This window comes from Mastigoproctus giganteus, chromosome 4, assembly GCF_048544385.1.
Source record: "Mastigoproctus giganteus isolate SK-2022 chromosome 4, ASM4854438v1, whole genome shotgun sequence".
In the NCBI taxonomy this organism is placed as follows: Eukaryota; Metazoa; Arthropoda; class Arachnida; order Uropygi; family Thelyphonidae; genus Mastigoproctus; species Mastigoproctus giganteus.
In genome coordinates this window covers 62,750,448-62,772,435 of record NC_143578.1, presented here as the reverse complement: position 1 = coordinate 62,772,435, position 21,988 = coordinate 62,750,448, and the positions used below count along the sequence as shown (strand labels likewise).

At 35.8% G+C, this 21,988-nt stretch overlaps 1 protein-coding gene across 1 annotated transcript in view; it reads left to right on the top strand.

Moving 5' to 3' along the window:
- The window catches only part of LOC150086785 (metabotropic glutamate receptor 7-like), a 161,742-nt gene that overhangs the window by 113,612 nt on the left and 26,142 nt on the right, over positions 1 to 21,988 (top strand). The window contains exon 2 of the mRNA XM_090371575.1: positions 17,486 to 17,702. Coding sequence (XP_090227701.1) covers positions 17,486 to 17,702 — 217 coding nt within the window. The remainder of the gene's footprint in view (positions 1 to 17,485; positions 17,703 to 21,988) is intronic.

The following is a 21,988-nucleotide window of genomic DNA, read 5'->3' as shown; positions in this document are numbered from 1 at the left end:
TAGAGGACGTCTGTTTGAAAGCGGTGCAATACCAGGGCAACTCGTTGCAAAGACAGATTAGTGCTGCTGTGAGAATTAAATCATTGCATTATCTCTGCAGCTTAAATACTACTGGCCGAAGAAGTAGCTGAAAGGATAAGATAGTCCTGGAAGTCTTTTATAAAGAAAGAAATGTCCCTTTTTTGCATGGATTCTTAAAGTCAAATGCAATCGTTGATACGAATGCCGGATTACTGTCTTAAATTTACAAGATTATAAACTATTCCGGATTGTGAAGTACGGATTTGGCATAAGTTTAGGCATTATGATGCACGTAGCAAGTTTGTTTCAGCAATTAACCACCCGTTGGCTAAAGGCAAATTTCCACACAAACATATATTCTACAACTGTCTTTCCTCAATTTGAATTTATACCCTCAGGTTCGTAATCTTAGTAAGAGGAAAAACCCCATCAGAATTGAGCCTGGTCAACCCATTGAAAGCCTTATACACCTCAATCACATCACATCACCTCGCAGGTGCCTAGTCTCCAGCCGCTGCAATTTGCAGAACTTAAGCCTTTCTTTGTAAGAGCGCTCCTTTTTTTTTCTTTTCTCTTCACCAGTCTTGTTGCCCTTCTTTGTACTCGTTCTAGCAACTCTACATCCTTCCTAAAATGAGAACTCCAGACCTGTATGCAGTACTTAAGCAATGGCGTGACCATTGCTGTATACAAAGGGATAACACCTTATCCCTGCTAGCAAAATTCCTGTATATTATTGACAAGACCACATGACCTGCCCTCGCAGCCTGTCTGCACTGCTCAGAAAGCTTCCTATTTGACTGCACAATTACTCCCAGGTCTTTCATTTTCTACCACCTTAAGTGTAGTACCACACAGTTGGTATGTTACTCTGGGGTTACTACTACCCATATGCAGTACTTTGCATTTGTCAATGTTAAACTTCAGTTGCCACTTCTCAGCCCATCTGCCCAAATTTTCTAGATCCTGTTGCAGTAGCACACTGCCATTACTGTCATTAACAACCCTGCCAACCTTTGTACATCTGCAAACCTCGACATTAAGCCTGATATACCTTCATCAATATCACTGATAAATATAGAAAACAATGGGCTGAAAAGAACCCTGGGGGACTCCAGTAATAACATTAATTCACGAAGAGCAGTGTCCATTGAATACCACTCTGCCTTCTCCCACTCAATCATCCTGCTATCCATTGTAGAAACTTGCCCTTGATGCCATACTGCTCCAATTTGTACAGTAGTCTTTCATTTGCAACACTATCAAAATCCAAGTACGTATATCAAATTTATTTTTTGCATCCAGTTCCTTTTTGAACACATCGTAGTATCCAATCAAATTGGTCAGACAAGACTTTCCCTTAACAAACCCATGCGTCTGAATTATTACACAGTTTATTGAGGTTAACACCCTCCCCCAATCAGTTTATTCACGAACAATCTTTTCTGCTTGATGAGCTCTGTATTAATGACTATAAAGAAGAATCTTTAGAATCTGCCCATTGAATGCAAACAACACAACTGCCAATTCACAAAACGAGTTTAATCCATTAAAACTGCCACGCTTTAAATAATCATTCTGAGTTGAAAAATGAATTCTTTTAGCAGTCTATTAGTCCAAGTTCTAAAGCACTCAGATCCGCTAAGATTGCGCGCATTGATCTCTTGCGGGAGTAAAGGAATTGTGTATTCCCTAAATGTACCATCGTAGAGCATATTTCTATTCTTACAGGAACAACTTTCACTCAGGAAGTTCACATCATCTCGTCGCCTAGCAACGTTTTAGTGATTGTTTATAGGCATTGCATATACAGGAAGAAGAACCAGCATTTCGAAAAACAAACATGAGGATTTGCAGTACCAGAAGCTTTGGATGCAATCATTTTCATGATTTATTTATTTTCGATACTCAATCCTTTAAAAATTCGAAATTCTGCCATCTTGTATAAATATAAACCGTGAATTTCAGACCTCATTGCTTCTAAATGCTGAGCTAATCCGCGAAGTGATTTTTGTTTTTGAAATCACTTAATAGACCCACAAATATTTTATCCAGTTATTAAAAATATCATTAATAATTATAAATGACGTGAATTATCAAAGTAATAAATGGAGGAATTTTTTAAATTTTAAAGATTTTAATTACAAATTAAACAGTATTTTAAATTAACTTAACTGTAATTAGATTTGATTGTTTTGCATAAGGATAACAGCCTGTATTTATACGCACATTGCATGCTTATGACAGATAATTAATGGTGGCCACTTTAAAATTGAATATTTTATGAAAGTATGGGTTTATTTTAGTGTTCTGTTTATATATATTTTTACAACTATTGTTTTTCAGATCTGTATTAATGCATTTGTAATATTTTTATTACGATTACACATCAATCATTTTATAAATACAGTTTTTTGGACTTGGAAGCAGGCTCGCGTCATCTTGACTGCATTAGCTCAAATGGATAGTAGCAGTGGTTGGAGAAGGCAGTTTTTATGCAGTTCTAAGCGTCATCTAGGAAATCAGTAATGCAATGCAACAAAAGATATTGCAAAGGACATTGAAAAATTTATTCTACATTTTTTCGATGTCAGAATATTTTAATTTTAAATACTGTGGTGTTTATTCCTGTTTTCATATGCCTTCCACAAACTGCTATCGAAATAACAATAAAAAAACGTAGTCCGATTTTAAATTAAGTTCTGTTTATGGTAAACTACCACTAGATGGAGCCAAAAAAGTTAATTTTGGGAAAAATACTCTAATATTTGTTTTTTGTTACCGAGAGTGTGCAGTAGCTATAAGTTTCGTTTTAAATGGCTTTATTATTTAATTTCAAAAAGAGAAAGAAGGCGTCTGGTATCTTGGGTAAATTATTTTTTACCTTTTTAATTGAATACCTTAAATGCGGTCTTTTCGTAATACTGTTAAAATGGTAATTTTAAATATTCGAATTTAGAAATCTGGTTGCAGGAATATGCGAATTATGGTCTTTACAAATCCCCTTGCAATATGGCTATCCTGGAGTACAAATAAACTTTATATATAAATAAACATAGAAAATAAAGTGTCTTTTCGCCTTTAAACTAATAATATCAGACATATATCGCTTTTGTATTTTATTGCTGCGCATAAACACCAGTTTCAAGATGATCCTGGAAGGTTGCTGTACTCAAGTTAAAATATCACTTCGTTTTTCCTTGTATCAGTTTATTATAAAAACGAACTAATCAAATGCATACGTGTGGGGTGTTGTCGTCATTTAATTTCTCACCGTGCACGGGTAAGAATGAAGAGAAAAATGCAAAATTGGTTAATTTACAGAAGAAGGAAGAGGATAAAAGTAATACTTTCTCTTTAATGTCAGTCGGGTCGAATGTGCAGTAGTTAAACAAACACGGCCATTTTGATCAGGTGGCTACCTGTTCCAATTATAGAGGAAGCACAAAGAGCTTCAACACAACAAAAGATAGAGAACGTATTGCTTATATTATGTTTAATGGGACTCTTCTCTTTGCCGAACAAGGAATTAGTCTCGACGAGATTAAAAATATATGCGTCTCCTTCTCTCGAATAACAAGACAAAAGTTAATTTTCTGTGCATGTAAGAACTTACTAAGTAAAAAAAAATAAATGAAAAGGACAAAGAAAGGAAGAAGTTCAAGGCTTAAAATGTTTTTTTTTTTTTTTCTGGTTTTGCTAAAGTAAGAAATTCATTCTGTTCAATAACTTCGTCTTTCTTTTAAAGCACAAAATGCAATTAGCATAGAGATTAACCGAAGGACCCCCAGCAAATTAATTGGGTACAATCCTAGGTAACTCCAAGAGGTTTCACAGCTATAAAAATAAAATAACTTAAAAATGAAAATAATGACAATCTAAGCAAACATGGCGATAGTGTCATGATGATAAAAGACGCCTGAAACAGATAATGATGAAAATAGACTTTAACTCTTCTACCGCAGATGGTCCACGTTAATAAGCGTAATCCAAATTCTCTCATCAGTAAGGGAACCGTAGCTGCGATCCGGTGAATTATCGCGTGCTGCCTCCAACTGTGCAGTTTCAGACTTCTAAATATAGCCCAGCACATTGAGCAGCGCTAATTGAAATGAATTTAGTGATGACGTAGTTATCACTTGAGTTTGTTAAGAGATCACTGCGCAGGCTGTTAGGGCGAAGCATTCGAAGGGAAACGTTAAATGCGCGTGCAACTCACGCACCCACTGGAACGGAACAACTCTGCTTTCCATTATTTCATACGATAGCACTAATATGCTCATTTTAAAATGATTAGTGTTTTTTTGCGTGACTGAAATATTTTTTTCGGTCTGTATTCCTAATTTAAACCAACCAACCAACCAACCAACAAAGAGACCTCTCCAAATGAGTGGCAGATAGTGATGTATCGTGCCAACTTAACTGCCACGGAGAATCACTGGTTGGTCGGGTGGTTTTTGGTTTTTATGGCGCATGATGCGCCAAGTCCCTCTCTTCCACTAGTCATTTTGAGTGCAGCATAGAAAGATCTAGGGCCTTCAGTCAGCTATACAGTCAGTGTGATTGAAGCAGAAAAACTCCACCAGATCAAACATCACAAAAGTCCTAAATACGGCAAAGAACTATGTTTATTCAGTTTTCATGGAATATAAATTTCATGAACGTTCCTTGTTTTTATACGAGATTGCTTAAGTATTTAAGAAAAAAATACTCAAACCGGGAGATGCAAGGGCGCATTTGCACCTCCCCTACTCCAAAATTTTATTACAAACGTTCTAATATTAGTTTAATTTAATTATAACACTGTCCGCTTTAAGAAACCATATTAAAATTAGAGTTAATAAAAACAAACACACGACCTTTCGCAGTTTATTTGTTAATATTAATTCACCTTATGGGTGTAGGAAAATTGGACACTAATTTTGTCCCCATTTTGATCGAAAGATTAAAGAAACTCGTAATTTGTATGCCCCTTTAATTGACCTTGATAAAATTCATTTCGTATTGAAATAAAAATATCAAATTGAATTAGCTAGTTATTATTTTTTTAAAATCCAACTGCTTCCCCGAAGTTAATGAAGAAAAGAATATAGCAAGTTGGATTTGTCTCAACTAAGAACCCTAGAAGGTAGTTGGAAAAGGTGGAAAACAGACTACATTCGCCATTAGAGTAAACACGCTCCAGGCGCCAACATGAATCGACCCACGGAAACCCAAAGTGTCTAAATACACAAAGAGAACTTAAAGCTTTTGCGACCTTACGCTTCAACTGTAACTTTATGTACTTTCTCTATTTACATTCCTTAAAACACCTTTTTTGATGTTTACGATAACATCCAAAGCTTCTTTAGCAATTTGGAACGCTTGCTTGTGTGTATACTCCCGAAAAGATAATTAGATAACGTTAGTTAACATTTAATTGACTAATCTATATTCTGTTCACGTTACCAATCTTGTTCACGTGCTCATTTTCAACGATCGAAACGTTTTCTTCATGATTCTGCATTTAAAGCCATAGCTAGCTTAAATTATCATATAATTTAGCACTAAATAAAATTATACTTTATCTTATAGTATTAAACTTCCTAAATAAACCATATAATTATATGAATGCATAAATATTAAATACATAATTAATATTATGTATTTAATATTTCTGTTGGTTTTTATTCTTTAAAAGCCGATGTTAAACACTGAATTATTTATATATTGCAAGAATGAATAAGCCATATTTTTATTGGCTCTTGTGCTGGCCTCTAGTGGGATTTTTCAAGAACGTGTCAGATATACGAAGATTCAAATTTTGCAGCAGCTTCAAATGAATTATCGCCCCATAAATAACACGGAAGAGCGATTTATGCTTGCAAATCTCAGATGAAAACAAATCGTTGGAACAGTCTGTCATATATATATTTTTTTTCCATCCACTTCGGTGCCCAGTGGATGTTTTTGAAAAAAAAAAATTCTTTTTCAAGTGCTTGCATATAAATCATTAGAGAAGAGTGCGTTTTACGAAATTGGAGCAATTTTCCATGACAGCGAAAAGAGGCGCTCGGTTGCAAGGGTATCTTAGGTTGTCGAAAACGAGTTGGTCGTTTGTCATGATCCTGGCGGATTCATTAAGTTCAAGGTGCAAGGTAATCACCTGTTAGAAGAGCCGTAATCTAGCTCACGCGTCTTCCCCAAAACGGCCTACAGACAGATAATGATGTAGATCTTCCTGTTCAGCTTCTAACAACTAGTGATGCGTCAGACACTTTATCCCTGTTGTCTTCATAAGACACCAACGACGCGTGGCTTTGGTGTCATTATTGAGGAGTTTGCGTTCATCCGAAGATATCCAAGCAAATACTTGTTGTTATCGTGAAGGAAAAAACTGTCGCGCACACCTTTAAGGAGAAAAGTTTCTTCCACGGAGAATAAGAGAAGAGCAGGGTGGCCTTGAGGTGATCATTATCGAACGCACTCAAGCCTGTGATGTCGCTTGGCTGTGTTGGTTCAGTTTCAAGCCACCGTATGTTGAAGGTATCGTTTATTAAGGTCTGTTCGTCCTCCTGGATTGAGTAACTCTGCCTGTTGTGCAGAAGTAAGACGAGTATCCTTCAGATAATTGTGCTTAAACAAAACTAAAAAGCTTAGCCGCCTTTGTAGTAGTGTAAGACAAAATACCAACTAGTACACTGGTCAGCTTGCAACGTGACACCCATCTTTTTGACCTTTGTGGAGTCAACTATCGGTATTAAAGAACAAGGCAGCATGGAATCCAGTAGATACGCCAGGGGACTTAAAAACCCATTACCAAAATCGAATGCCACCTTTCTTTTTTAATAGTAGTGAAAAATAATTCACTCCACTTTTATCCTTTCAATAATAAGTGTTCCAAATGTTACTGGATGCAAGACACGTTGGAAGAATTATCTTGTTTCTCGTAGTTTATTCATGGATAACTGGCCAGTCGGAAAACTGTGATTAAACCGACATCTTCTTTGCCTTTGTCTGTCTAAACAAGTATTTCTCGGAGAAAGGCAGATGTAATCTTTTTCGTTCTTCATTCACATGGAATGATAAATGGATTGTCTGGTAGTAGTGAAGATATTTTCGTGTAGAATCTTTAATCAGATCGCGATGGAGACTTGTACATATTTGGCAAATGATTGATAGTTTTCGTACGCAGTTATTTGATTTAAATTTTATCACTCCTTGACAAGAATAATTGAACGAGTTATAGAAATGTTTCAAGGAGGTGTAAGCGTTGAATTTTTGTTATTATTCTGTATCCTATTACGAAGGGAGAATAAATCACGTCCCGAATATCACACTTCCAGTCTCCGAAGCCGTTTTCTTCAACGATAACTGCTCTCCAAGACACAGAAAATGGAAAAAATTGCATCCGCCAACATCCATAAGGAACTTACAATTTCTCAAGCAAATGAGACATTCGAGCGTCACTTTTCTTGTGGGGTTTAGCGACACCCACGGAGTTTTCGACATATCGATTAGCTATTTGGATCTTATTCTTTTGACGAAACCAATCAGCACAGAAAGCCATTGCGTATCTTTCGCCAAGTACCTCATTAAATAGATCCTTGTTCGTGCTCGTTCTTGTTTCTTAAAGATTTCGATATATTTCACTGTACTCCGCGGAATAGTATGAAAAGAAATGCAAAGGGATTTGTTGGCCACTACCATTTTATCTTGCCAAGGGAAACAAAGTAGTCATCTGTAGATAGAATTAAGAAATTGAATGATTTGCAGCGAAGAGAAAGAAAAATTATGTATTTAAAAATCTAAATTGTCTTTCTGTCAATTTCAAGAGACTGATACGCATTCATTTTAGTGATTTATAGTAAGATAAAAATAGTAAACAGCCATTTACTTCATAAGTAGTAAGTGAAGGCACGGAAAGAAAACTCTTGTTCCCCCCCCCCCCTTCTTATTCTAATATTTCTAATTTAACCCAAAGAACAAGTATGGGTATTAAAACCACTACTTATACAATGCTATAAGTAGTGGATTAATAGATAATTCAAAATATAACAAGGCAAAAGATGGATATGGACCCACAAAAAAGGTCAGTATACGAGGTTTGGCAATAAAGTTCCCAGACTGGTGCAATAAAAGAAACGCAAAGTGGAGGAGCTCAAATATGGTTTTATTTTTATTCAAAGTAATCGCCATCTGATTGCATGCACTTATCACACCGTTCTAAGAGGTTCTGAAAAGGGTCATCGAAGGCGTCCAAAGAGATATTCTGTTGGGAGGTTACGTTTATATTTGTTCCCAACATCATTTTCCTATGAAGGAAGAGTTTTTTCACCTTTGGAAAGAGGAAGAAGTCTCCTGGTGCTAGATCAGCAAAGTAGGGTGAATGGTTGATCTGCACAATGCAATGTTTCGTCAGAAGAGTCTTTAAAACAAGTGCGGAATGGGCAGGGCATTATGCAACAAGGACCAGCTGCCTTTCTCTCGAAATTGCGGCTTCACCTTGGGAAATGCGCTTCAATAGTCTGAAGCACATGTACGTAGAAATCAGCATTGACTCTCTCCTCTTTAGGTACAAATTCCTTGTGAATTGCACTGTTTGTCGAAAAACATGATCAACATCATCTTGATCCCGGATGCTGTAGAGGGACCTCTTAAACATATCGGAGAAAGATACCAGAAGAAGCAAAAAACCAAGGAGCGATAGAGACGAAGAGAATTAATATCACAGAAACGGAAATATAATATTAAAAAGGGACCTTATTACTTTTAACACACTGAAACATCCAACAACAAAGGACGACACCTGAACTGTCAGATAAGACACTACCAAATCCATTGCGATGCTTTAAATGTCAGAGGTTTATCATTCGCAAATGGCACGCATAAATACATAATTTGTTCAAAATGTGTGATAAAGCCCATCAGACTACTGACGGCTACACCAAAAGCCTGAACTGTAAATTATAACGGGAGACACCAATTTACTCAAACACTAGACATATCAAGAGGCAAAGAGAATAATACAGCTACAATCTACAAAGAAGCCAACATGTTCCCAAGAAGTGTCCAAACATATGAGATTAATTTCATAAAACGAGAAGCATGTTTGCTTCTATTTCCTTAGTCGCACAACCTTACAAATAGTCCTAACTATATGTGCACCTGCGCTTCTACCAGATTTAGTCTGAAAAGTAATCGAAAAATCCACACAGCAGTGATCATTACTCGGTGATCTCCGCACGAACTAGAGACCCTCTCTGGTATCTGAGCAGACCATTCCCTAGAAAATAGAGAAAGTAAGGCGAGAGAGATTCAGAAAGCTAACAATATTTAATCCTAAGATCATCCAAGAAAAATCGGTCGATGACCAACTGAAATACGTCACAGATACCTTAATAAAAGCGACTCAACAAATAAAACCTACGACCTCAACTCGTTTTCCACTGCATAAAAGATTGGAACGAAGATTGCATGAAAACCCGAAGGTGAAAACAAAGCTTAGAATAAGTCCAGAACAGTCTCTTACAACGGATAATCTCATAAAATATAAACTAGAACGAGCAGTACACCAGGAAAAAAAGCCGAAGAGATCCCCATGGATCCGATTTACTTCCTTTAATAAACGCAACAAATACTTCTTTAATAAGCACGCAAATATGGAATAAAGATATAAAGTGGAAAATATAAAAACCAACTATCCTTGTCATTGCACTGGGATGGGGAGAGGATTACCTATCCATTAGAAGCATTCAATAAAATTTGGTAGAAACAACAAAAACCACAATTTTTTACTTCTGGGAGGTTGTCCCAATTTAGTTAAAATGTTTACTTGCTTAGTTTTTTTTTTTTTTTTTTTTGTAGTAAGCGCGTGTTGGAGAAAGCCGACGAAAACAGACTTAATTTTGATACGAAAAAAGCTGAATCGCATAATCAACCAATCCAATTACACTACGTGAAGTAGGAAAACAAACAACTTAGTGATAATCTCATCTTCAATAGAGCCTTTCCCTTGTGGCTATTCTCAGTCTCGTGCTGTTTGGCATTACAAGAATTCAAAATGGGACTTCCTTGTGAGATTTCAATTCTTTTTTTTTTTTCTTGGTTGGAATGCTGTTTTAAATCTTCAGATATCAACCTTTGCTCAGATCGTGTCAGCGAAATAAATCCTGTAAGGATGGAATCCTTTATTCCACACTCCACTTAAAATCTCCTCCTTTATCTAAACCTTGGTTTTCAGATAAATGTGCTAAGGTTATTCAAGATAAGAAAGTATGTCACAATTAGCTTCTATCCAAATCTCCAGCTTCATTTTCTGCCTATACCAAAGCTTGCAAGAATTATAAAGCAGTTATTAATTAGCCCAAACTTTCTTCTTGTCCAAACGGTAGCCGAGCATTCTGGTCTCTTGCCAAAGATATTGGCTGCAACCTTTGCCCATCTCTACTGGCACTTCTGTTACAACTTGATGATTCTATCGCCACCTCAGCTAAAGATAAATCTGACCTTGCATTCTACTTTCTTCTAACTCTTGTATTCACGATCTTGATAAACCACCTCTTATTATTCCCAGAATATCCACTGAATTCCTCCTGTGGTCTGTCATCAAGAGAACGTTTGAACAGTCTTGATGCCAAGAAAGCTCCAGGTTCTGATGACATTTCTCCACTTGTTCTCAAAACTTGTGTTCCTGAAATTAATCCTCTATTGTCACCTTTTTATAATTTTTTATTCCACTGGTTTTTTTCCCTTTTGCTTGGAAATTTGCTTATATCTAGCCAGTTCCTAAAAAGGGTGACAAATCCCTCCCATTGCACTTACTTCTACCCTTTGTGAAGTAATGAAGAAATCCATTAACCACCAACTCCTAAACTATCTAGAAACCTTCCATTTGACCAGTGATCACAAATATGGATTTAGTCGGTGTTGAACCACTGGTAATATGACTTATGTTACCCATCTATGGGCAGATTCAAAGGATAAGTTTGGTGAGACTCAAGCAGTTGCTCTTCACATTTAAAAGGCTTTTGATAGTGTTTGGTATAAAGGTCTTCTAAATAAGCTTCAATCTTATGAATTGTCAATGCCATTTTCATTTGATGATTTCTGTAATTGAGTATCCAGTTTTCTTTCTGACTCACTTCGGGTGATGGTTGACAGCTGTCTTTTAACTCCTCCAATAATGCTAATGTTCCCTAAGAGTTCAGTTATTTCTCCCATTATTTTCCCCTTGTGTATTAAGGATCTTCTTCCATTGACTGGAAATCCTATCCACAGTTTTGCAGATGACAGCACATTGCATTCCATTTTGAGAAAATCCGGCCCTGTACAAACAGCTTCAACTGCTCGAATATTTACTACCAATCGTTAAATGCTGACCTCCAGGTAATTCTCCAGTAGGGCAAAGATAAAAAAATTAATTTTAATCCTTCTAAACTTCAGTCCGGTTTTATATCTTGCAAAAAGGATTCTTCTCTTCCTGTGGCTTATGTTATGAGATTTCTAGACAAGGTCACATATCTCTGTTAGGGATTACCTGACTTCTAATCTCTCTTGTGCATAAGCACATCGCTAAAATGCTGCGGTTTTCTCTTTCGCTCTGAGCGTTACTTTTCTTCTAAACAGCTGCTTACTTTATACAAATTTCAAGTTCCCACATTATGGGCGGTGCCCCCAAAGCCTCTCTCAGGCTTCTAGATTCCATACAAGAGGTCAATTAAGTTAATTAATGACTCATCTCTAACAGACACTCTTTCCACTCTCTGTCCCAAAACCCAGTCAAGATCAGAACAAACCCAAACAAATATTGACTACTCAGTCTTCTCCAAAACTCTGCTTAAGCAGAGTTCTGGAAAAGATAATGAAAGGTTAGTCTGGTACTTAGAGACAACCACCTGCTTTACCAGCATCCAAAGTGGATTTAAACGAAACAGGTGCCCATTAGATTACCTCGTGTTGCCAGAAGCAGAGACCAGAGATGACTTTATAAGCTCTAAACATATGGTTCCCTAAATTTTTGATACAGAAACGGCCATGACGCAACATTTATGTCTACACTGTGTGACCCTGAGCTAACACTACAAGGTCAGAGAGAAACGTCTAACCAACCCGTAAAATTCTTGCACTCATTTCGGATAACAAGTTGCCCTTCGTGCAGTACATCAAGAAATGAACATCCCACTAGTCTAAAAATCGTAAGAATAACGTGGGGATCGTTGCACTAGCTCAACCTTTATAAAATGCTAATGGGGTTCGAAGTAGATTACGGAGCAAAACATAGTGTACTGCAAATAGCAGCAGGAGCATTCTACATATCCGTTACGTACAGTCTGTAAGCTAATTTGGCTTCTAAGGCAATCTTCTAGAAAGGAATCGCTGTCCTTTTTTAGTTTCAAAGTTCATTCATTTACAAGAAATAAGTGAAGTCAGGAAAGAAAAGACACCTTGCCTGTTATTTTTCTCATTAGCTAACCTAACACCAGTTGAACCCCTATGGCACTACTCCTGCCTCCCGGCAGCATGGATAGTCCACTGAGTGAAAAAGCCTTAAGACCAAAAGAAGTATACTAACATGGACACTGAATAATTTCCTCAGTTTACCAAACAAGATCATCCACTGATAAAAATGACGAACCTGACTGTGACCACTCCCAAATTAAAAGATAGAAAAGAGACGGAAGATTGGATAGTCCTCTCTACAGGGCCATCCAACCTTCCTTCTCAGGCACTTCCAATTAAATCCTCCTGTAAGTTATGTCATTTCTGATTGAGAAATTTTTGGAAATGCAGTGGAATCATCCAAGACAGTAAAACGTCTGCAGTCAAAAGATTTATTTGTAAAAACTACGCTGTGAAAACATTCATCATCACTAATGAAACTGCCAACTTTTTGGCCGAAGTTAAGAGTTAAATCTCCAAAAGAGTTACAACAGAGTGGGACCTTTTGAACAGCTCCAAAAATAATCGTAGAGGAAAAAAAGAATCCTAAAGAAATAAAATGGAAAGCTGAGATATTAGTTTCACCACTAACCAAATAACACTGTTCCATGTGTGGCTAGGGGATATATGTTTTTATTATTTGATTTAATTTGAATTTTGAACCCTACTGAGGTTTCAAACAGCCCCACATTACACAAATCTGACTGCTATTCACAGAAAACTGCAGATTCTAGGGTGTGTAAAGCGGGTGTTAGCAAAACATTAAAGACACATTTATTTACAAAAAAATTAAAACCTTTAATGAGCATTATATACAGCATTTACATAAAAGCAACAAATAATTACATACACGCATACTAATTTCCATATATTTGAACCATACTAAAGTACAATACACTCTAAACTATTCTCAATTTACAAATTATTAACATCAGTTTGTATTTGTTGTATTTTACTTAATATGAATCCTCGATGATTACTCAGTCATTCTCTTACATTACCAATATTTATCGCTTATATCAGTAAAACTCATTTCAACTGTTATTACTTTTTTGTATATTTGTTTCTAGCCTTTAAAACACAAAATGATTTTCCACTGGTATCCTCTTACATCAGTAATATTCACTATTAACCCCTCATTCTACCTTAATTACTCTTCAGTTATCATCTTAGTCGTCCCTCTTTACTCAGTTTTTTCTCTATTAATAAAATTTCTCTTTACACCTCATCTGATATGTTAGCTTGTGTTGGCACCTGGTCTAAATTAATGATATAGGTTAAACTATCCTTACAGTACTACCCCTGTAAATATAATTTCTTTACTAATTCCTTTTTACTATTACTTTCTTTTTATTACCCCTGTACCACCCTTTCGTTATTTCATCATCATTAACATTCATAACAAATTATCTCAACCTTAGTAACTAACTTGCCTAATGCAACAGGAATGTTCCTTTTTTAAAAGAACTATCACTGAGTTCCTTACAGAGCTAGGTTATGAGTCCTTGAGTTCAGGATTCGAGGGAAAAAAAACAGGAATGGCCGTTCCGGAATGGCCTCTACTTCCAATTTCTTTGCGTTCAGGCTTTCTTCCATTTCTTGGGCACATTGCCTTCCGATGCCGGACCAGACTTTCTTTCTCATGTTTTTTTTCCTTCTTTTTCTTCGTCTTGCTACCACGAGATGTGAACTCTGACCACCGAAAAATATACTTCTACGTTAACCTGAAACTCACGACTTTCTCTTCTTCAGACCAAGGAGAAGTCAGATAGAGAATGGACACTTTCTCAAATTACTCCTCCCGAACTTTGCTGTTTCCCTCAAGTTTGGAACGCCTCCCTCAAGAACTCCAACCAATCCCAATACTCTGCTTAATTTTTCATTCCTTCTTATTTTTTTTTCATACGGCAGTATGGCCCTTTCATGTTGCCGGTCACCTCCAAAACACTCGCTTTCCTGTTCACACCTCTGCTAAATATATCGAACTTATCCAAAATTCAGTCGCCCTGACGCCGTTTTCTCTTGACGCGAACACTGAACGTCCGCTAATTTCCTGTTTACTTTTTAACAGTGGCTTAGATCAAAAGAGACGCTTCGTAAATCCCATTTTACGGTCCTATTGTTCTTGCCCTCAGCAACCCTTTCACGTCTGTTCTCAAGTGGCACCCCTTCTCTAGTCATTGCGCTGTCTCTGTTTGTTCTCTTGTATTATTTAAATTACTTGTTTACCGCTATTTTAATTCACACGCCTAAAAGTGTCCATAAATAAATTCAGTGTTAGTCCAACTTTAACATTATTTACATTAAAACTAAAAATCCAATCTTAATACTTACTATCTTCAAATTAATACTCGAGCATTAATGCTAATTCTCATTTTTCATCGCGCTTCCTGGATTTATTTTCGCAAAACAAATATTTCTATTTTAATTTGTAAGATCTTACACATGCAAATATCTCCTTGCTGTAATAATCTGGAACCATTGACAATAATTTCCAATCACTATTTAGTGATATAATCGGTAATATGTGATGACTGATCCTAAGAAGATATCGCCATTTTTAAAAAAAAACATCACAGCGCCACCTACCAACTTAAGCTTCTAAATGTGTGAAGCGAGCACTAATAGAATGGTTAGAGCCGGAAAAAAATGACACAGCGCCACCTACGCTTAAGCTTCGCTTAAAGCTTCTAAATGTGGAAGCGAGCAATAAACCCTAATTACTAAAAAGCACTAATAGAAAAATATAAATGGTGTACAAGATAAAATCAGTTTATATTTATTATTATAAAACATTTAGGAGAGCTTTAAAAATATTTTGTTAAACAAAATACTTACATTATATCTGTATATACATTTTTATATTTATTTGCTAAAATCGTTAATATTTCGATATAAATATGCGTAATACGTTGCAGACTATCCTTAAGAAGATATCCTGATTTTGAGCAAATATTCTTATTTCGACACGCCCAAAAAAAATCCCTCAGATTTGTTCCGCTTTCTCTGTATCATTACAGATCCCTTAAAGTTCCCCACATTGGAGATAAGCCCCTGCACACCAGCGTCATATAATCAATACTGTTTATATCTAGCGGTAGCATCCGCTGATCATCCACTCGCCGAATCTCCCATTCAGACGCTTCGGACCGCGACACGAACGTCGACTTCTATAGCCTGGCGCATGCGCGCTGCCGAAGTTATTATAACATCGTGACTCCGTACGGCCGAAATGGCGTGCCATTGAAGTTTTCTGTTTACAGATATGACGGCACATAATGGCGTCAAGTGTGAAGTATTGAAGTCGGCAAGCTGGCTCGGCCTTCGGGTGAAACGGCCGTAGTGGCGTTCATGTGACCTCACGCATGAGCGGCTCTCTACCTTCGTGAATAACTCTCGACAAAATACTGCCACTTCGAATCTGTCTTTGCCTCCTGAGGATGTGGGCTTTTTGATGGAAGTGCATTTGCCGGGATCTCTTGGCTAAACATCTCCATCCGGATGGTTTCTGTCTTATCTGTGATGCACATGACCGGCCTAGGAAAAGAATCAGAAGCATTCTTTCTTATTTCTTTTGCAGGTTCATCTCGTTTTTAATCTGTTCGTAGCAGGATATTAATTACTTTTCAGGCTTTTTCTTGTATTATAAAAGTAACTGCCATAATATACACATTAATAACTGGCATTTTCTTTTATATATATATGTGCGCCTATTGTCTTAACCATATCCGCCTGTCCGTCCGCGTGTAATCACTCCACTCCCAGTGGATGGATTTTCATGAAATTTTATATTTGGGCCTTTTGAAAATGAATTAAAGTCGAATCAAACTAAATTACGTAAAGATTGAACAAATAGAAATCCGGCAATTATTTTTAATTATTTTTTTTTTCATAGAGATTGTATGGAAAAAAATAATTCATAGATTAAATATAGTTTTAATGCTGTATTTATCTTTAGACAGTCCGTGCACGCTTCACGTGTATTTTTATGCAAAAATTATATGTATGAGAGAGCTAGAAAATAGACTTACGTAAAACAGTATACGGGAGAAGAGAAATAAATATTTTACAGTTATAATTAAACTGAACCGTTCAGTTTCTATTAATCACATAAAAAGAACAAATATTCAGTTATCGTATCTAGGGTTCACAAAATTCAAGGCGGTTATGGAAAGACTGTCCCCCTCCCACCCTGTTTTTTTTTTTTTTTTTTTTTTAAGGGGAAGAGGAAAAACCATGAGGAAACCTTGGTCGGTAAATTCTGTTATTGTATCTTGCTATAAATGAACTTTTTTTATCTTCTGTAACAAAAATATTAATAATTGCATCGACCAGGACGATTATACTGCGGATAACAAAATAATGCGACTTCTACCTTTTTCTCCATTCGTTTCCTCAATTTATTTTATAACCATTTACCCATTTCTTCATTCTTTCTCTCTTTGTTTATAAACGAAAAAGAACGAAGTAATAAACGATACACATTGACCTACATATCGACATGTGTCCCGATCCTCTTATTGAGAGCAGGTGTGCTGCGACAACGTCAACCTGCTTTCCGAATGGACGATTTTTTTCAGGATTTATTCAAACAAGGGCAGTACCCATGAGATTTGAAGGCGACATTAATTTAAAAAATGCGTTTCAAGAACGGCGTGATGCTCTTACATTTTTTTTTTTTTTTTTTTCTTTTCAATTGTAAACATTCCAAAAGAATGAAAGGGTGTACATGTCTACCATTTTTATTATAGTACTGTACTTTTAGTATGAGATGCATAAAACGTCAACTCGAATTCTGTATTCCTTAAAAATTAATTATTTCCTTATTTTTATTTGAAAGTACTGAATAAAATTAAACGTTTAATATTTAAAATGAGTATTGAATAAAATTAATGATTTTTATATTTAATTGATACAAAGAAAACATTATGATTTTAAGTTGTGATAAGTCTAAATTAAATGGTGTGAGGTATTATGGGAATTTGTATTGCAATGAAAGAGCGCCCTCTTCTGGCTTTTAACAATAAATGTGCATGTTTTGCAGATTCCACAAATCAGTTATTCATCTACCAGTGTGGAACTGAGTGACAAGGCTCGATTTGGCTACTTTTCCAGAGTGGTTCCTCCAGATAGTTTCCAAGCTCAGGCAATGGTTGACGTGGTAAAGAAACTCGGCTGGGATTACGTGTCGACTGTGGCAGCAGAAGGAGAATATGGAGAAAAGGGCATTGAATACTTCAAGATGCTTGCAGAAAGAGCAGGTAAGAAAATAAAATGCAACATTGTAGTCTCCTAACTTACACTTCCCCATTAATATCCGGGCAACCCTCTTATGGAAACCTGCATAGGCGCAGGTGGAGAGTACTTTGAAGGGGATAAACACTTTCAGGACTGCCCTACGTGATAGGACAGTCCTGAAAAAAATCGTCCATTCGGAAATCAGGTTGACGTTGTCGCAGCACACTTGTCGATATGTAGATATGTAGGTCCGGATGTCAATGGTGGGGTAATCTGTGTCGTTTATTATTTCGTTCTCTTGTTTTCCTTTTCTTATTCTATCTATCTTCCTCTTTACAGTTATATTAATAAACTTCAGAAAGATATAGCACAATTAACTTTTCCTTCTGCCTTATCTTTCTTTATTCTGTTCTTCGAAGCGCTCAACTGGAGAGGTGCCTTCGTATCTTTCTCCCTTTTCTGTAGTTAGCAATTTACTCAGCTAACCGAATAAATCAAGGAAGTGAAGTTTTTATTGTCTTTAATTTTTCAAAGTTGCGAGTGGAGACGAGCTAAACATAGCACTTTCTCACGCACGCTCACAAAAGAAGCAAAAGCAGGAAATAATATGCCTTAAGTCATTTCCAATGACTTCCACTCTGGTGCAGCTCGCATGTGAAAAGGTGAAGAAGAGTTTTTACAGATCAGCGAACCGATTCCTGAGCTAAAGAAGAAAATAAGATTGTGTGACACCTGTGTGCAGTTGGCTGACGTAGCTACTCCTATCTTAAGAATTAGAAATGGTTAAAATATAAAATGTCTTGAGGGGGGGGGGAAAAACCGCTGAGTTGCTGGCTGTTGATTATTCCACAACTCCGAGGGCCCTTGGAAAGCATCTTAGGTCAAGACTGCTGACTCATTCATCTTTATGCAGCGAATAAATGCATTCCACGCTCTTTAATAAAAGATTGTCCAATATTTTTTGAACTAAAACTGCTATCAAATAGTTCTATTATTACTGAATTGAGAAAAATCTAAAGTAGCCCGGTATATTTATTCCCGGTCAGCCGAGAAGCATGCCTGTTGCTGTAGGCGGTTTGAAAAATTCCTAATTTCCACTATAATTTGAGACTGTCATTTTGTATGCCCTGTGTATCCGTTTCCATCTTTAGGCTCGTTATCAGACGAGTATACGCATAAAGCGCCTGTTTTATTCAGAATGTCCGTCCGCATGCAATAACTCGACATCCTAGCGGATGTATTTTCATAAAATTTTATATTTAGGTCTCTTAGAGAGAGCTAAATATAAATTTTATTTAAGAGCCAAATTTCATTAAAATCAGGCTTTTTTTTTTTTTTTCTTCGTATATATCGCATAGGCTGTCCATATGTATATTATAGCTGAAGCACTGAATATTTTTTTTGTTTCTGTGCGCTGGTTGGAGGAATGAATGGTCAATATGGTGGATGCAGGGCTCCCACTCACAAATTTTAAAAAAACTTAGATTGCAACTTAAATAAACCCAAAAAAAACCTAGTTTTCATCATATAGTATAGCAACACAAATAAGATAAAACTTACCATGCAAAAATATCTTTTATTTAATTGTAATCAGAATTTTCATCCCATTCAGTTCCCTCCACATTTATTTTTTGAAGTTCTTTCATTTTTTCAAACGTTCTTCGTATCTTTTATGACAAGTTCCTTGTATGACTTCTTTTACCAATTCTGATTTAGGTTTCCATGTATAGCAATTTTGATTAGATCTATTTATCACCTGTTTTGCCATTAGTCAATTTTTCACAGTTTCTGGTTTAAGGGAGTTTGTGGCTTTTGTTTTTATATGGTTTACTTGGGAGAAGATTCTTTCTACGCTTGCCGAAGAGTGAGGTAAAATAGTTAGACTGGTCATAAAGTTAGATAAAATCTCATATTTAGAATTATTAAAGCCATCTTTTACATTACGTAACAGATACCAAAACTCAGGGATGGTTTTGTAAGAGAGATCTAAATCTTGATTTAAACGAAATGATCTCCATTCATCATCTAGAAGATCTATTTTGTCTTCAGAAACAAGGTGAGGGAACTGCATTGCTAAATGGAAAATTGAGGATGGCGATTTGGCACAATCATGTATCACTGCTGGGCCAAGAACATTGAGACTGGCGACAATTCCATTGTCATTTAGAGGAAATCTTTTTCTGATTTCCATACAAAGTTCAACAAGAAATTTTAAACAATCATTTTTAAACCTGCTTTCACTGTCACCAAGTGGTGTTGAATTTAATAAGGCCATACAACGGCCTCCCAAATATATTTTATTCGGAGGCTTATGATTTATTGCATTGCTTGGATCAATTTCAATCAGCTTGCATGAAGTAATGACTTCTTCTTTTATGAAAAAAACTAAGAATATTTTTATACTCAATTGAAACCACTGAATGAAGTAAGTGCAATCTGAAATGCTCAGATTTAAATTCAATATTCAGGCAGTTTATTTTCTCCAGTACATATCCTAAAAACAACAACATATGCTTAGTTCCTTTGGTGATCATAGTATTGTAAATATTCCCTGCACCATCGATTTTGTCAATTTTTGATTGAGACTGAAAATAAAGAACTAACGCATCCCACTGCTCAATAATAATTTTTATTACATTGCCACAGGATAACCGACGTGTTTGTGCTAATTTGGGGATTTTATGCTTAGCAGTATCTATAACATCTTGAATCATTTTGAACTCGTTTAATCTTTTACTACTACGGGAAAAATAACAAGAGATATCTTTTATAAATATTTCTAGATATGATGGTAGTACCTTGACTACCATCTATGACTAGCACTTAATGCAAAAGAATGGCAAACACATCCATTATAAATACTGATGGTACATCCTTTTTTAGCAATGACTGGAACCCACTCTTAGTACCCATCATAGTGGCACAATTATCACTTCTAAAGCCAACGAGATTACTTATTTGAATGTTTTTTTCTATGAAAAGATCTTTTACAGCTTGATAAAGCCCTTCTGAAGTACCATTTTCGACACAAACAGTGTCAAGTAACACATCTACAACATCAAGTTTTTGAATATCAAAATATCTAACAACAGCAGCTAGAACTTGCGATAAAGATAAATCTGTACTTTCATCTAATTATCATTGAAAACTTGTTGTTTCTGCATATGTTAGAAATGTATATTTTTTCATGATAGGCTATGCCATCTTGTATAAGATAAGAGACTTTAGTCGCCTTCATCTGAACTTGTTTTGCAATATTGCTATCATGAAATGCTTTCTTACATGCTTCTATAAGGTGATCACATTGCGCAATATTATGCTCTATAATTAAACTCTATATTTCTTACATGCTTCTATAAGGTGATCACTTTGCGCAAATGGAATATTATTCTCAGAAATGAGTGCAGCAATTGTTAACTCTGCCTTTGCTACTTCTTCATTCTCCGTAGGTTTACGTTTTTGAAGAACGTGTCTAACGTTGAACTTGTCTTAGCAATATTTGCACTTTTTTATGTTTAACTGTATTTTTATAAGCTAGTAACATCAATTTATTGGCATTCTTTAATTTCATTTCACAACAAATACAGTAAGACGCACCTTTTTCATTACTGTCTTCTTTCAACCAATCCTTTAATTCCGGATCTTCTAACCATTCATTTCTAAAATTTTGAGTATACCACCGTTTACTCATTTTTCTCTATGGGGAAGAAGTTTCAGACATTGTGGGCAATTTGTGGGTATGACTTATTAGCAGTTATCTTATTTAAAATGTTCTATAAAATAAAAAAATAAATCACTAATCCATTAACATAAAATAGAAATAGTCACTACAATTTAAATTTATTATATCACTGTACGTAGTACACGCATAAATGTAAAAATCACACCAAATAATGCAATAATACCACGAACGATCACGAAAGACTGTGCAGTAAAGACCGCCTTCCGCCTGCTCAATAGGCTGCGCAAACATGTTAGTAACATGAACATGTATGCTTACATGTAAGCATAATTTCATAGTGTAGAACCCTGCGAAAACTTTGAAATCCTTTTACATTTGTAGTATTTTGTACAAGCACTTGAGATATTACAAATTATGATCAGTATTGTTAGAATATACAATTAAGAAAATTGTAAACTGTTATTAAATGTATTAAATTTTATTGTATTTACAAGAAATAAAAATAAATTTTGACTTAAAATTAAAAATTACCGAAAAAACCCAGATAATGAGATATTTTTGTGAAAAAAACCTATCAACCCAGATGACAATCAAAAAACCCAGATCTGGGTGGAAAAACCCAGGAGT